We start from the raw sequence: 16,647 nt of genomic DNA on the forward strand, positions 1-16,647 counted from the left end.
GTTATAAATTGCGTTTAAAGAAGAAGAGTTGGAGAAATTATTTTAGAAATATGTAACTCGTACATTTCCACGATTGTACTTAAATTGCTTGTGAAATAAATATTTCAAGTACATGTCTTTTGTTTTCATTCTTTGACTATTCGAACAAATCTAAATAAGTTTATAGCTCTATAGTGAACCTAAATTATAAAATTTATATAAATTAAAAATTATAAAAAAAAATAAACCCAATTATATAAATATTTCCACAATATTATTTATATGTATCAAATTAATTACAAGAGAAAAATTCTTGACGAAATCTTATTAAAAATAAAAATATAACAAATATAATTAATACAAATATAAAATATAACATAAACAAGAAACTCACTCGGTAAATTTCATAAATTAATGTTTCGTTCATCACGATCACGATACCAATGAAACATCGAATCTTTCATCTTTATAAATCGATATCGCAAATCGATTTTTGATTTGCTACGATCACTCGGAGTTAAATCTTGAGCGATATTAGAATGTGTTTGAAACATGTATTCGAAATACGCAAAACACCTATTTTCAAAATAAAGAATTATATGTAGTCGATTTTTTTATGTAACAAGAGAGAAAGATAAAAAATGTTTCAATTTATTATCTTATTAGTTTATTATTTTGTTCAATTACCTTATACAAAAATTTGTTTCACTTTCTGAAATAATAAAACTTCTTTTCCTACATAGCACGTGGTAAATGTCACGGTATATGTCATTCGTATAAAGTTTAATAAACTTCGTTCCATAATATCGAGGCATTTAAGACTGACAATACACTACTGTCAAGCACATATCCAATCAGCTGTTTCTGTTTCGTTTCTCGTAGTTATCCGTCAGATCGTTGTTGATCTTGTGCCTGTTTTCGTTCTCGTTCAAAAATTAACTTCGACATAGAAGTTGATTAGAACAACGAATTTTAATCAACATATATATAACGATAGTGCTGAATAAGAAAATCGTTTCAATGGAAGGATCGCCGAAATGAACGACTAACCTCACTTTTCAGCCGCTAGGTTCCTCGAGCAACCATGTAAATCATTGAAAACATTCCAATGTATCATTTAAGTCGATCGTACGGCGCGGATAGTTCATCCACGTTCTTTTCTGCGACATATCGGAACGATTTGAATTGTTCTCCTCGAAGTATTATCCTCAATGAGATTTCTCGTGGAATCAAGTTGCTGCAGTGCTCTCAAAAACTTGTAGTACGGGTGCTCGGTGTCGACGTTTGCACTAATTATAATATACTATGATGACCGAGAAATCCAGGAAAATAGTGACTAGATTTCACCCGACTCACGGGGAAAATATTATGTTGAGAGAGGACAACACTGTGGCATATCGTACTGCTAGTTTTGCAAACTCTCTGGCCTTCAGCGAAAAGCCACTACAACCAGGTGAAATATTCTTGGTGGAAATTGAGAAGACTGAAAGAGGATGGAGTGGACACATGAGACTGGGACTGACTCTTATAGATCCTGCTTCCATAAACAATAGTCTGCCACAGTTCGCTATGCCTAATCTTGCTAAGCTTGGTAATACATGGATATTTGCCATTACTAAAAGTCATACTATATGGGACAGTATTGAAGGATATGGTAGGGATTTGTAACTTGGTTTCATGTAGTTTAAATCTTTATTAACTAAGTTTTATGTTTATACATATTTAAGGTGAAGGAATACCATCTGGAGAGAAGAAATTAATCACAGATGGAGTAAATGTGCAAACTTCTCGAGGAGTTATCCCATTTAATTCCCTTAGACCAAATACAGTTGATTCTTCTCAGTATATTCTACCTACAGATGCTGGTAGTCGTATTGGAATTATGTATGTGCCACAAGCTGGTTCAGATAAAGCAGAAATGCATTTTATAATTAATGGTGAAGACCAAGGTGTATGTGGAAAAGACATACCATATAAGGCAGGTCCTTTACGTGCTGTAGTAGATGTATATGGTACCACAAAACAAGTCAGAATAGTTCAGCTATATGGTGGTATGTTCCTTTTGTTTCTTAGGTATATTATCTTTAGAGGAATTTCGTTTTCCTTAATAATTATATGTTTCAGCAGTATCTACTCTACAAAGTGCCTGCCGTGATGCTATACTACAGTATACTAAAAGGAATGCAGTTGATTTACTTCCACTTCCACGAGTTCTAAAAGATTATCTGTTGTACCAATCACAATGAAATTTCATCTTATCTCTCGACTGTATTTCCTCTACTCGTTTGTATAGCCATTTCAATACCCATATAATTTCTTTGACAATTCATTTTTTCTACAATTTGCAATGCATTTATTGCATAAATCATACTTTCATTTATTCTAATTATTTTATCCTAGGACGGATGAATGAAACTTTGTAAAACAAATCTAGAATTGCTTTCATTCTTCTAATTAGCTGTTCTTTCACTTTTTTAAAGTGTATAATTTAACATCTATGTAATACGTGTACTTTGCGTAAATGCTAGGATGTAATATGTACATAATGTAAGAAGTTGTTGACAGAGCACTGAATAAGTTCTGATAAGCGACGGAGTATCGCCTTTTCTAATTCTTGCATTTAGCACTTATTAGCGATTACACTTTTACAAGTTTATGACTCTGCCATTCGCTAAAATTCACACATTTCATGCCGCATGTAAATCTATATAAAATATCATCTAAAGCAAATTTCACTCAGATTCATCGAGGTATATCATTCTTTTTCTATTGTTACAATTCATCGTACGTAAAAAGAACATTGTAAAATGAATTTGGTCGCACTGTTAAGATTCGCAAAAATGGATCCGATGTTTTTCAAAATAAATGTATTTATTAAAAAAAAAAGAAAGGAAAAATCAAAGATTTTTTGAAACATTCAACCTTTTTCAATCTAGGGACTTGTGATCAAATAATTCAACGAACATTGTAATTGTATCAAGAATGCTTTACATTTTTTTAAACTGCTTTTAATGTACGTTATAATAAAAACGTCTGTTCACAAATTAAATTTTTAAAAGGAACTTGCGAATCTGCTTGTTGGTAAGAAAATAATTAGCAATATCACGTAAGTGAATAAAACGGTTAAGAAGGCAAGCCATCCAATCACAACCGAAGTATACCTCCATGTCGATTCTTTTTTATTGGAAGTTACTAAATTCGTATTGTCATCCACGTTCATTTCGATTGTAGCCGATACTTTCGGATCCAAAATGCTTAATAAAAATATCTGGCCTATTCTGCTTTTTAAAACCTTAACGATGGTGACGGATATCCACGCAGGTGCTTCAGCGTTTATTTCATGCATATATCGCAGAATGCTGGTCAATATGAGTGAAAACGTGGCAAGTGCAAGAGATTTCTCATAGAATAGAACTAAAAAAAGAAAAAAATGCAATGATAATCTCCATCGATCAGAAGGATTCGTAAAATAAACAAAATTTATCTTTCTCTCATTTAAGACTTTTTCATTCCTAATCATCCCATCTATATTTCATTCGTTATTTTAAAAACAAAATAATTAAAGACTTACTTAATCGTGGAGGATGGGTCCCATTAAATGGAAGCTTCCACTGAAGATCCAACAAGCAGAATAAATGCAAAATGAAATTTAAATTCGATATTATCATACGTTCCGTGGACCTTGGCTCTAGCCACAGTACCATCAGTGTCATCATCATCAAGACTATACGTAAATGTAAAATAACTTTTTTTATCATATTGCACATCCATTTATCATAAAATGTTCATTATATTTTACAAACCTATAGCCGACGTCATATACGTTGTAGTATTCATAGAGGAATGTCTTCTTAAGAGAATGTGGTAAGATAATTGATCGGTTGTAAAACCTAAACCGTACTTAGATACTATTACACGTTCACTTTTAAAAAGATCCACCACTTCCCATTCCAAATTATCCTCGGTCGAATTCTCTGAGAACTGAGAATAATATAGAGCGTAAGAATTCTTAAATTTTCTTTAAAAAATTCGAATAATTGATCCATTAAATTACCAATGACATTAATATCTCATATTATCAATAAATTAAACAATCTAAAATTGGTCGTCTATAGTTTATAAAGAATTAGATTATTAACGAGAATTAACGATAATTAACGAGATCTTCGAGACATTGAAGTTTCATACATACATCGTTTAATGTGAAGGAACGTAAACTAATCTCGTTGCTCCCATGAGACCACGAGGCAATATGAATAGTACAATTCATCATATCATAAGGCCACCAAGTGTGATCAGATTCGCAAAATGTTGCGTATGTTGTCATTGGTACACAAAGTATCACACCATCGTGTTGTACTATGCACTCAGCTTGTGGCATCTCAACATCAACGCCCGTATCTGTTCTAAATGTCAAGATTAATGATAATAGTTAAATACTTAAATCTGATAAGCGAAAGTTTGAATGAATTGAAATGGGTTTAACAGGTGGACTCTCGAAATTCAGAAGCTAAAAATGATCGTTACAAAGATTGTTAATAAACGTTGAATCATGCGACGTGTATTTTTATTAATAATTAGACCGTAGATATTTGCGTTTACATCTTTATCAATAACTAGACCGCGGGATGTTTTAACAACAATTAGACTGCGAATATGAATGTAATTAAAAAGATGACACTTAAGTAGAAAATTGCATTAGTTATTAAATATTGTAACAAGGGGTGCATACCTTGCATATCTTTCCACATTACGTACATTCTGTGCATTTTTGCATCTTGAAATTTCGCATAAATATATAAAAATTCTCAGTCTATTGATAACTTACGTGCTGTGCGTTACGATATCCGGAACCCAGATCTCGTAGCTTTTTACGTGAAGTGAAGTGATAGAATCAAATTGCGATTCGTCCCAAGTGAAATGAGAGTCTTTCCAAACCTATTATTCATTAGAAATATGAAAAATTTAAATTCCTTACATCTGTTATCTAATAAAAATCAATAATACATCAGAATGATATTATTACTCACCAATCTTAGCCAAACATCGAATATAACGCTGTTGGTTATATCATTCTAACAAATAAAAACAAAGAAGGTAATATATCTAGATCTATAAATGTATTATACGTTGTTATTATAGTTATAAAGACTAAAATCCTTTCAGTTTTATTTATCCATAATTATGTAATTAATGTACATCTTATAAAAAATAAGCGTATAAGAAGAGTTGCTGTAACAATTATAAGAAATATTCAAGGAAATATGTACAAAGATCCTTATTGTGAAATTTTCCAGAGAAATAGGAAATCTCTTTATCTTCACATCAGAAAAATTACTTACAACTTCAAATTGTTGTATGTTTAATCCCAAGTTAATAATAGTGGCGTTGTTATAATGTTTTGTGGGCCTAATTTCCCTATCATAATCGCAAAATAAATAATCTTTCAGCCGCGTTAACGCAGAAGTGGTGGTGATGTCTTTGCACTGCATCGCGCAAATTCCCTGTTTATATGACAGAACGTTGAAGATCACAAATAAAACAGAAAACAAATTCTTCATGTTTAAACCGTGAGGGCACGAAACGAAATGACAGATCCACAACTGTACATCGATAGATCGAGAAGAGCAGTCGCACGCCCAGTGAAACGTTAAACCGAGAAGGTTGAAAACCGCCCCCTTTCTTCCTTATCATTTAAACTTTTATCAATTTTAGAATTTTCAGTTGTAATATCAAATAAAATAGAACTAGATGATTTTTTATTCGAGAGATCGTTTCAATGAGACAATCGAGACTGAATATAAAATTGTTAGAAAAATCGTGACGTCTTACTGGCAGTGTGAAAAATATTGATCTCGAATCATACTTTTTGAAGTTTAAAGTGAAATTAGATTCATCTACAGTATGGTCAAGTATAAGCAGCTTCTTTTATAGTTGTAATTAATTATAAAATCTCGTTCGTATTCTATAATTATGCTTAACTATTTGTCACGGTGATATATTTAAAGATCTATATTTATACATTTCTATCAAAAGGCAATAAAAAGTATCAGTATCATTTATTATAAAGGCATCTATTAATAGTATCAGTCTGTGGCGATATCGATAAATAAAAATAGATTTATTAGAGGTCACTCAGATTAAAATTCAAAAAAATTTATGTACATAATTTATTTGATAGCTCTACACATTTACTACAGGTTACTCAGATTAAAATTCAAAAAAATCTATGTACATAATTTATTTGATAGCTCTACAAATCTTCAATCGATTGTTGGAAAACACCATCCGTCAATAATTTAACATACTGAATAGAATGCGCACAAGGAGTAACCGAAACTCCCACAAATATAATAAGAAAAAGAGGCATCTCCATAAATGATCGTTTATTGACAATGAGAATCTACAATTGACTTTTGATGAAACGTAGAACAAGAAACGATTTTTCATGTGGATGGTACAAGAGTGATCAGAATGATAATGTAGGTGAAAATGGTCACGAAGAAAGACAGCCATTCAATGATGGCAGCGAAATGTCTCCACGACGATTCCTTCGGTTCTCTTCCAGATTTTGGTAAGTCTGAATTATCCTCGCCTTCTCCGCCCAATATTCCCGTGGTAGACAATTTGGAATCGTCGTCAGTAAGAATAAGAAAACGCCCAGCTCTGTTACTCAAGATGAACGATGTGGTCGTAGAGATCCAATAGGGCATCTCGATACTCATTTCTTGCATTTTACGGAGTGCAGCGGTTAAAACTAAGGCGAACACGGCTAAAGCTAATGAATCTCGGTAGTACAGTACTGAAAGAACAAGTATTTGATCTGTTACGATTATTACGTTGATTACAAGATGAGTTGCCGGCAAGCAAAGAGCAGGATATCTACTTTGGTAGTCTAATAGAATATTTCAATGTGACGGACGTGGTAGAATGGTTGGATAAGATATTTGCATGAGTTATGCGAATGTAGAATGGAATTATGTTTCAATAGCATTATATTTAGCTAGCATTATGTAACAAATACTTACATATATTTGGAGGATTGATACCATTGTGAGGTAGCTGCCAATGCAAATCGAACATACAAAGTATATGGCAGATTAAGTTCACACCGGCCACAGCCATTCTTTCCGTTGATCTCGAATCCAACCAAAGTACAGTTAACGTAAGTAACATCATCGCTATAGCAGGTGTGATATACGTAGTATGCATTACACCATAATGCCGACTTATAGCGAACTCATAAACGATCATCGGATAAGTATCGTTTGGACAGCATTTATATTTCCTTAATACTTTGTACGCGTTTAATACTTTGAAATCCCACTCGGTATTATTCGCGAACCCATCCATTTGGAACTATCAAATCACGTAAGATTAAATATTAACGTCATAGATATTAACCCTTCATAGACATAGAACAAACTGGGACGTCTGCGTCCCACGTCCAATTCTTTTATTATTCTAAGCTTCTAAAAATTCTGGAATATTTATTGAAGCTTGTACTATGTTACACAATCGGTTTTCAGGTAAAATAATTAAAATGTTTCCCGGGGCAATTAAAGATTCGCTTGGAAGAAATTCACAAATGAAATGTCACTCGGTGTACGAGCGACTTAGGTTGCCTACGAAGAATTAATATCAATTATTTAAGTTATCATAAATTTTCTCGAATTTCACTCAAGGAGTCTATCAAAATTCTATTGCCTTATTTCGCTAGCTTTAGAATTTCGAAAATATTTATGAAAATTGGAACTATTTCAACTCAATACCAATTACCGCTTTCTTGTCTAGATTAAAATTCACTTCCTCCCCCGAATGAGACCACGAACCAAAATTAATTCGACACCGATGCGTGTCGTAGGGCCATGAAGCAAAGTCTGTGGCGCATTTAGCAACGTGCATCACCGATGGTACACAGCTAACCGATCCTGTGTTGAAGACCAAACATGTCGTCGGTGGTATACCGGTCTGGTCGAACATCATATCACCACTGTATAAAAGAAATGAGATATTTAATGATTAACAGACCGGTACAGATAGATACCTACAAACGATAACCTTACATATATTTATATCTTTTATTTCGGTCAAAAGGAAATTAAGTTCAAGAAAAATTAATATCCTAGCGCTTCTAATGCTTATAATTGAAATATCGATGATTTTTCAAAATCGGAGAGCACAAGATGAGTGGAAGATTCTATTTTAATAAAAGGACCAATCTTGATTTCGTATTCCAATTAAAATTCATATTTTCGATGTCAATTCCTATTATTCTGAGATTTTTGAGAATGCTTGAGAATATTTTTTGAGAAATGTAATGACGATCATTCTGTTGCTTACGAATTATAAACGGAAATATCAGGAATCCAAATGCTATCGCTTCGTACGTGAATAAAATTGATTCCATCAAAGTCACTGGGCTTCCAAGACAGATGAGCGTCGTTCCAAACCTACAAAGAAAAGTGCTTGAATTCTTCTATGAGAAATACAATAAATAAGTAAGTAAATTAAAGAATAAACGTCACTTACGAGCGTCATCCAACTGTGCAGTGTCATTCTGCCATTCCAATCATCCTAGAGACCGATTCCAGCAAATAATAACACAGACGTACAATAAGATCGAGATCTTTAGATTGTGAACAATTTAAATAATTTTGAAAAAATATATTTTGTATTTTAATCGACGCTTACGAAATCCAGAATTTTTGGTAGTAGTTGCATGGTGACGTTGTTGGCAACTTGATGAGACAGAGTCGGTCGAATACTGCTATCATATTCACAGAATAGGAACCTCTTCAACCTCAACATTGGCGGGACGGTGTCATGACTTTTGCAATTGTATGCAAGTTCGACATCCTCGATGAAAGCAATTGCTGAGACAGTATTTGAAATCGAAATGAAACTTTTTGAATGGCAGAACTCTGAAGTAGTAGAGTTGTAATAATAAGATCCTCATAAACCTCACGAACAATAAAAACAAGGAGTAATTATAATATTAAAATAATAATTTGACGAATTTTGTTAATATCAACAGAGAACGAAAATTAAATTTACAAATTACTTAATAGTGGATCTTTCGACGATTTAGTTACCACTAAAAACATCCATACATTACGTAAAACTGAATTTTTAAAATGATCGTGGCTGTTATTATTAAAGCATGAAGCTTATTATCATCTTAAACGATGGGCTTTTGTATCTTTTTGAAAGATTTAGAATTCGAACTAAATATAATATGTTCCTTCATACCACTAAAGTTGTTAACATTTATTTTTAAACAGAATGATAGTAAAACACCGGATAGAAAAATTCTGACTATTATTCTAGAATAATATCAAGAAAAATCACAGACAGAACACAATTTTTATAATTTTTTATTTCCTGCCTTAAGTCAAAAGAGAGAGGTGACAGCGATAATCGATGACACTTTACCCGAATTATAGCCAAGAAGAAGGAAGCATCCAAGCACCGTTTGTATTCTCATTTTGATTGAAATGAGCCAACAGCCATCAGTCGACTGAACGATTTCTCGTTCGTGGCAGAACGATTATCAGACGCCCCGTGAAATTCGAAGCTACAGATACGCGAGACGCCCCCAGGGTGGTTCAATACTTTTCAAATATTTTCAGATAGAGTAATAATAACGAGAGAATTCACTATACACAAGCAGTCTGACTAGCCGACAGAATTTTCGATGAGTTTATTCAACCGTGTTCCAGAAGAGTTATCGTTTTCATTGTACGATGATTCGAAGCATAATTTCTAAAATACTTTCGCGATCAATCACATCATACTCGCATTGTATAGGATTAAATTCACTTCTCCTGATCATATTATCCATTAAACAAATAATAACTCCTCTTATCAAATCAAAATAAATATTTCGAAAGTCTTCCTATTTCAAAAAGACAAAATTCCATTTAACAAACGATAAAGTAACACATTCTATTAAAACAAAGACTCGGTCCATCCATGTACATGTAGTCTGTTAACTATGCATATATCCATATCCATTCAATGTACAAAATTGTCTCGTAACAACATATAATATAACTTTATTTGAAAGATAAAGAGAAAAACACGAGCAACTTCGAGTATTTCAATATATTTTAAAGAGTACAAATGTACTATATAGAGAACATTTTAACCATGGAAAACAGTATAACAAACATATTAATACTACGGTAGAAATCTCTATAATAGCCTTCATAACAAAAAGGTTAACATCCTAGTCGCGATATCCAGCGGAACAAGTTCCCTCATTGTTGGAATGAGTTCATCGCTACAGTTTCTCCCGTACGTGCTTACAATACCGATAAAGTAGCTATTTGGACATGCGTAGTACTACGTTTTCTTTTATATACAACCTACACGCGCTGAACACCAGTCTGCCGCGCGTCTTCGTGCGACCGGACAGTAGTTGTGTAAATATATTTTTCCTCTGGCCATCGAAATCAATTGGAACAATAGGTGAACGAATCGAGTGAAGGATCAGAATCGAATTGCTGGGAAAAATATGAAATACATCGGGGCACTCGACGTGGGCACTACTACCGTGCGTTTTCATATAATCGACGAAGAAGCGAACACGATTGCTTCCTCAGCGGAGAAGGTTCGTTATGTTTATTATCAGCTTTCACTTAAGATCAACGAAGAGATATAGATTTGCTGACAACGTTCATAGTTTTTGATTTCTAACAAGCAAAATTTATAACAGTTTGTTAGAAGATTTATTTCAGAGCGTGATAAATAATCAAGCGAGTATGATAGATTTTGATGATTGGAAGAATTATTTGAAGGATCTTAGACTTTTTTTGAACCTCTTCGTTCGATAGTGATCACGTAATTCAGTGTCGTTGCTTATCTTGTATTAGCAAGTTTCTTATTTTCTAACTGGGACAGGTATTCTAGAGCGAACCTTAAGTCTTAAATTACAAATTCAAGTTGAAAAGTCAGAAATACACAGAAATGTTGAACTAACTTTCAGGTCAATATGCAACTATATGGATGAATCGATAGCGGTAGATTATACAGGAGTGTCTTATTCTCACACATGTAAGAAACTGTTTAAAATATTAATAATTCGTGTACACGTGTACATGCTTACGATAAGCATTCATACATTGATAATATGTGCATAAACGGAGCATACATTTTTTACTGTTGGTGTTACTATGTGTTATCACGTAACAGCTTCTTTTACATAAGATAAAGCATTTTATATCTAAAGACTGTTTCTTGACTATCTAAGCTAATGGAAAAGGTAATAACCTTATCAATCTCTCGATTACGTATCACTGACAAAAAAAAAAATAAAGCTATTGAGTGATATAACCGAATCGATTAATTAAAATTTTAAAATATTTCCAGAATACACAATATATTAGTTACACGCAACAGCGATTCGGAAGAACAATATCTCAATCATAGCAACAACTGTATAATTATATCCTCCGTTGGAAAGAAACACTTGTCATAATAACACGAATAATTCTATTTATATCATAGTATGTTATAATTACTTATCTATCATCTTTAAATCGCTATCATCAATACGAAAGAAGATATTCAACTAAAAATAGTCCATCGCACTTAAACAGCAGATAGAATATTATAATATTGAGATATGAATGGTAATTGTAAAGGAACGATTTAAACATTTTAAATAAACAAATAAAGGAAAAAAATGTATAAAAATATGTGAAAGTAATATGTTACAAATAGAGAAATTCTTCTAGCTTAGAAGATTACAAATCGGAAGATGTTACATAAATAATACAAAGAATTACTAATGACCTTCTCACTTTGATCTCTGCTTACGTAGTAATATAAATCGAATAAATTTTCCCGTGTTATTTTTCTATTCAGAATTTATCGTGACGGTAATTCTCTCTTACTTTTAACGAAATTGTCGTTCATCGTTTAAATGGATGAAGCGGTTTTGACGGTATTACATTCTGTCTACATTTGCTTTCTTGTCGCAGATGAGTCGTGACAATGTGATATCAACAATGGAAGATCCTGATGATTTAACGATATCACACGTCCTTAGATGCGTTATTAATTACATTATGACAATATTGTATTTGTCGCTGGCAACTGCTTTTTGAAAAGATAACGTGTCAGTAAATGTGTGTTGGCATTACTTTGTCGTTATTTACCAGCTTTTACCCGCGACAAAATATATTAAATTATAAAAAGATTCGATTTCAGAACAAACACGACGTAAACAATAACCATCGTTGCTTGATCTCTACAAATAATCTGCATATAAAATTTTTATTCAAAATATTCAAATTTCTATTATCCGAGCTAGTATAGGGTACAGTTTCAGTTATATAAACACATATTCTTATAAGGGACATATTAATATATGAAAGTCACAGGTGGAAAATATGCTAATTCAATCGTGAATAAAATTTACAAGATTCGTTTAATTAGTGACATAGAAAGGCGAACGAACTTATTACGCGATCTAACGCAACTAAAACGTCTAATTTCTTTATTCTTTTAAATACCAGGTTCAACTTTTATATCCAAAGCCAGGCTTCGTAGAAATAGATCCAGACAAGCTATGGACGATCATCGTGGACGTAATAAAGAACACTTTAAAAGGTAAGCTCTAGTGATCGAATAGAACATTGTAGTATCGAAGAATCGAAATTATTTTTTTCTTTTATTGCTCTAGAGGCCAAAGTGGACCCGGAATCGATCGTTGGTATCGGTATTTCCACGCAACGAGGTAGCTTTACGACATGGAACTCGAAAGATGGAAAACATTATCACAAGCCAGTATAACCAACCATTCATTATGCATTTCTGTAGTTTTTTTTTTATAAATGTTCGAACGTTTTATTTTACGTTTCAGCTTTATCACGTGGAAAGATCTACGTGCTGACAGCATAGTGAAGCAATGGAACTCGTCGTTGACGATAAGAGGATTGCGAATAGGATCGTACATTTTGCACAAGATTCTGGGCGAAGAACGATTCTTGTTGATGAGTGTTTTTAAATTCCTGAATACACAGGTTCTTGTCTCCTTTAAATTTTCACAAAATTACGTGCCTTCTTCGCATCTTGACATTATTCTTTTCATAATAGTTTAGAAAAAGAAAATTTTGTCTGCTTCCGAATGGAACCTGAAGTACGAATTCTGAATGAAAGATGAAAAATGAGAATTGTAATCACTTCGTTTTCAACGATTGATCTACTATTTTCATTTTCGGTAATTATGCTCAAAAGCGAGCCTCATCTCCGATGATCTTGACCTTGAGATATATTGTAAAAGGGAAAGATTCTGAGAAACGTGCACTTCTTCTTTTGGACCTCCCCATCTCCCATGAAATCTAATCCAACTTACCACTATTATCGCAATACTACACAAATGCAATTTCATCTTTAACCGCCATATAGTTTGGAGTAAATTTAATCTAACAATACAATCTAACCGTTTTCTTTTTCTCGTAATTTTTAAAACAAGATCGTCCTACACCTGGGACAAAGTGCATGTTGCTCAGGACCCTCCCCTTTACGATATATTCGAAATTCAACACAACGGGAGTTGAAGCCTCTTCTTATGCATAATTGTCTCATTTTCAATCGATTTTGAATCCTGCTGATCACTTAAATCTGAGTTAGTCTTCTGTAATCGAAATTTTGTTTGCTTATTGAAAAGAAATGTTATAACTGTGTATGTACATTGCTATTTTTCACTCTGTTATGAATGAAAGATTATCCTAATATAATGATAGAATACAGTAGTATAGAGTGATAGGAAATAAAATAATATTCAGAACACGTAGACGGTTATGAAATTTTGATTTACATATCGTTTATTTTTTGCTACTTGTTTTGCGATGCAACTTAGATAACTCTAAGGTTATTGTGGGCTCTGCAAAACGTGCCAGGTTTGCAGGAGGCGGCGAACGACGGAAACGCCTTATTTGGAAGCATTGATTGTTGGCTTTTGTATAAACTTACGGGTATTCATTTCAACATTATATTTTAAAAGCATATATTTATTTTAAACGAGTACAAACAGTTCATTTTATTATTTATTTAGAACGTCCAAGACAATTCAGTTTACCAAGACTTTGTTTCAATTTAATTATTAACTATACTTGTTTTAACTTTTAATATCGTCACACCAAGACGTATTATCTTAAAATGATGAAATAAAAAGAGAATCGATGAGAATAAGTAACTTTCTTATTTATATGTAGTAGCATCTTTGAAATAATGTATTTTTTCTATAGGAAAACACGTGACAGACGTTTCGAGCGCAGCAGCAACTGGACTTTTCGATCCATTTCTTATGACTTGGTCTGACCTAATGATGAGACTTCTGGGAATTCCGTGTAATATGTTTCCGGAAGTAGTTGATACCAGTAGGAATTTTGGCGTTATCCCAAAGGACATATTTGGTGTTGAAATTCCTATATTTTGCTCAGTAAGTTGTACAACTTTATTTTAGAACTTGAAACGGCCGAACAATTCTCAATATCAGATATTTTGTTTATAATAATGTAATTGTTTAACAATGTAATTTGAAACAGATGGCAGATCAATCGGCCTCGCTGTTTGGTTCCGGATGCATGCAGCCTGGAGATTTGAAAATTACTCTGGGAACTGGGACCTTTATGAATGTGAACTCAGGAAGAAAATTACATGCTTCGGTCGCAGGTGATTTTTCCATTAGAATAAATAATTGTTTTATTTATTTCTAGCGGAATAATATCGTTAAAAGTCGCAGAACACAAACAGAGATTATCCTGCAGTCATGTTTCTAGAAAAAGAATAGACAATCTAAGTATTAGTAAATTTAAAAGATAAATGGAATCATGATTTTTAATCTTTTTCTCAATAGGTTTGTATCCTGTGGTCGGATGGCAGATAGGCGATGAATTAGTATACATGATAGAAGGTGCATGGAACGACACTGGAACTATTGTCGAATGGGCCAAAAATATAGGTAATTTCTCTTAACGAAATTTTCGAGTACATCCACACTGTCATTCGCAAGTAATATGATTTGAAGTAATACGATCTAAATTGGTTAACAAATCGTTGGAATTTTAAAGAATTTAGTTCGTTTCAGGTATAATCGACAATCTTGCTGAAACAGCGAAAATTGCAAATTCAGTAAACGACTCCGATGGAGTATATTTTATTCCCGCATTTAGCGGTTTACACGTAAGTTCGATGCTTTAAAAATCATGTTCATAAAAATTAACAAGTTTTAATTCGATGAAATCGATTGGATTAAGAAAATTCCTTACAATTTATTTACAGATTCCAATAAATGATTACACAGCAGCAGCAGGTTTTATAGGCATAAAACCTACTACAAATAAAAGTCACATTATTCGATCGTTGTTAGAAAGCATCGTTTTCGGAATAATGCAACTTTTCTACGTACTAGGCAAAGAAACTAACTTCACTCATCAGAAAATACGGTTAGCAACGAATTCCTTATGAAAATCACGTTAGACATCAAAAGAATATCCAAAAAATTTGAAATATGCACTAACAATACTTCCTATTATTGTGTTAATTTTAATTCTGCTTTGCTATTCTTGTCATAGGATCGATGGCGGAGTGTCAGCAAACGATTTTGTGTTGCAATTATTAGCCGACCTAACAGGTCTTGACGTGGAACGAGGGACAACCACGGAGATGTCTATTTTAGGAGTGGCATTTCTCGCTGGTTTACAATGCGGTATGTAAATTGCTAGACCGCATTGAACTCTCTACAACTAGAATCCTTGTATCATAAATAGCCACAACAATAACTTGAAATGGTCTACCATGTTCGACTTGTATTTTTCATTATTCTGTTCCTCATTCTTACACAAATTTAACCCAAACTATTGTGATCACATATGTTAGTATCGTGGTCACATCGGTTAGAAACTGAGCCATAAATTAAATTGTATCTGTTTGAAAGGAACATTATAAACGTAGTATTATACGATGCAAAATCTAGCATAACATGCCTTTTATTCTACTTTCGCATCGTACAATAATGGAGAAAGTTCGAAACAGTGCGCTTATTTAATCGCACTTTCTCGCGTAATACAAAATGTAGAGAGGCTAATAACGTGAAACTATATTATTTCTTTCCTCTCCTACGTTCTCTGATAACCCTTCTGCTTTCCATTTTAATTATATTAACTTTAATTATACTTTAATTATTCGCTTATTTAGGCGTATGGAAGAACAGAGAGGATGTAGAAAAACTTCGAAAAACAGCAAGGATATTCCATCCAAATAAAGAGAACATGATTCGTTATCAACCGATAATTGCTCAATGGAAACAAGCTCTCGAAAGATTCGGTCGATGGTATTCTCGAGATTCGTAATTGACATTAAGTACATAACAAACGAAAAAGAAAACGTTGTACGAGTGAAGAATACATTAAGAAATGTGTGATCCTGTGACAGCAAAAATTTATTAATAATATACTTGCATATTGATATTTGTGTACTGTTGTAATAAAACTTGTATTTTTATTAAAAAAAAGCAATATAATATTCCTTTAAATCCACAAGAAAATAATCACGGTTCTAAAAAATAAATATATCCCTGTTCAATTACACATTCTATTCGTAACAAATATTTTAGTGAAACAATTCATTATTATTTAAAAAAATTAAAAATTTCCT

At 32.8% G+C, this 16,647-nt stretch overlaps 3 protein-coding genes across 4 annotated transcripts; 2 read left to right on the forward strand and 1 right to left on the reverse strand.

Moving 5' to 3' along the window:
• The first annotated feature begins 809 nt into the window (after positions 1–809).
• On the forward strand, positions 810–2,250 carry LOC117154911 (neuralized-like protein 2). Its single transcript, XM_033330329.2, has 3 exons — positions 810–1,633; positions 1,707–2,030; positions 2,107–2,250. The coding sequence occupies exons 1-3, from the start codon at positions 1,285–1,287 to the stop codon at positions 2,223–2,225; spliced, it is 792 nt and encodes a 263-aa protein (XP_033186220.1). The 5' UTR covers positions 810–1,284; the 3' UTR covers positions 2,226–2,250.
• Positions 2,251–2,582: 332 nt separating this feature from the next.
• Positions 2,583–9,970, reverse strand: nAChRa9 (nicotinic acetylcholine receptor alpha9 subunit). Its single transcript, XM_033330331.2, has 15 exons — positions 9,415–9,970; positions 8,674–8,855; positions 8,512–8,556; positions 8,323–8,432; positions 7,759–7,972; positions 7,008–7,338; positions 6,429–6,781; positions 6,265–6,349; positions 5,322–5,665; positions 5,010–5,054; positions 4,808–4,917; positions 4,172–4,385; positions 3,783–3,960; positions 3,551–3,703; positions 2,583–3,393 (listed from the first exon to the last, which is right to left on the reverse strand). Exons 1-15 carry the CDS (start codon positions 9,464–9,466, stop codon positions 3,032–3,034), a joined length of 2,778 nt encoding a protein of 925 aa, XP_033186222.2. The 5' UTR covers positions 9,467–9,970; the 3' UTR covers positions 2,583–3,031.
• A 370-nt stretch (positions 9,971–10,340) lies between these two features.
• LOC117154920 (glycerol kinase 5) lies at positions 10,341–16,499 on the forward strand. Of its 2 annotated transcripts, none has more exons than XM_033330343.2 (12): positions 10,341–10,594; positions 12,504–12,597; positions 12,671–12,770; positions 12,851–13,010; positions 13,850–13,964; positions 14,238–14,431; positions 14,538–14,664; positions 14,849–14,953; positions 15,080–15,174; positions 15,274–15,437; positions 15,567–15,700; positions 16,189–16,499. In XM_033330343.2, exons 1-12 carry the CDS (start codon positions 10,499–10,501, stop codon positions 16,341–16,343), a joined length of 1,539 nt encoding a protein of 512 aa, XP_033186234.2. In that variant the 5' UTR covers positions 10,341–10,498; the 3' UTR covers positions 16,344–16,499. The 2 variants fall into 2 exon arrangements, with proteins under 2 accessions (XP_033186234.2, XP_033186235.2); XM_033330344.2 differs by lacking the exon at positions 10,341–10,594 and adding an exon at positions 11,017–11,037 and having other exon boundaries at positions 12,671–12,774.
• Positions 16,500–16,647: the final 148 nt, after the last annotated feature.

Source organism: Bombus vancouverensis, chromosome 9, assembly GCF_051014615.1.
Source record: "Bombus vancouverensis nearcticus chromosome 9, iyBomVanc1_principal, whole genome shotgun sequence".
Lineage (NCBI taxonomy): Eukaryota > Metazoa > Arthropoda > Insecta > Hymenoptera > Apidae > Bombus > Bombus vancouverensis.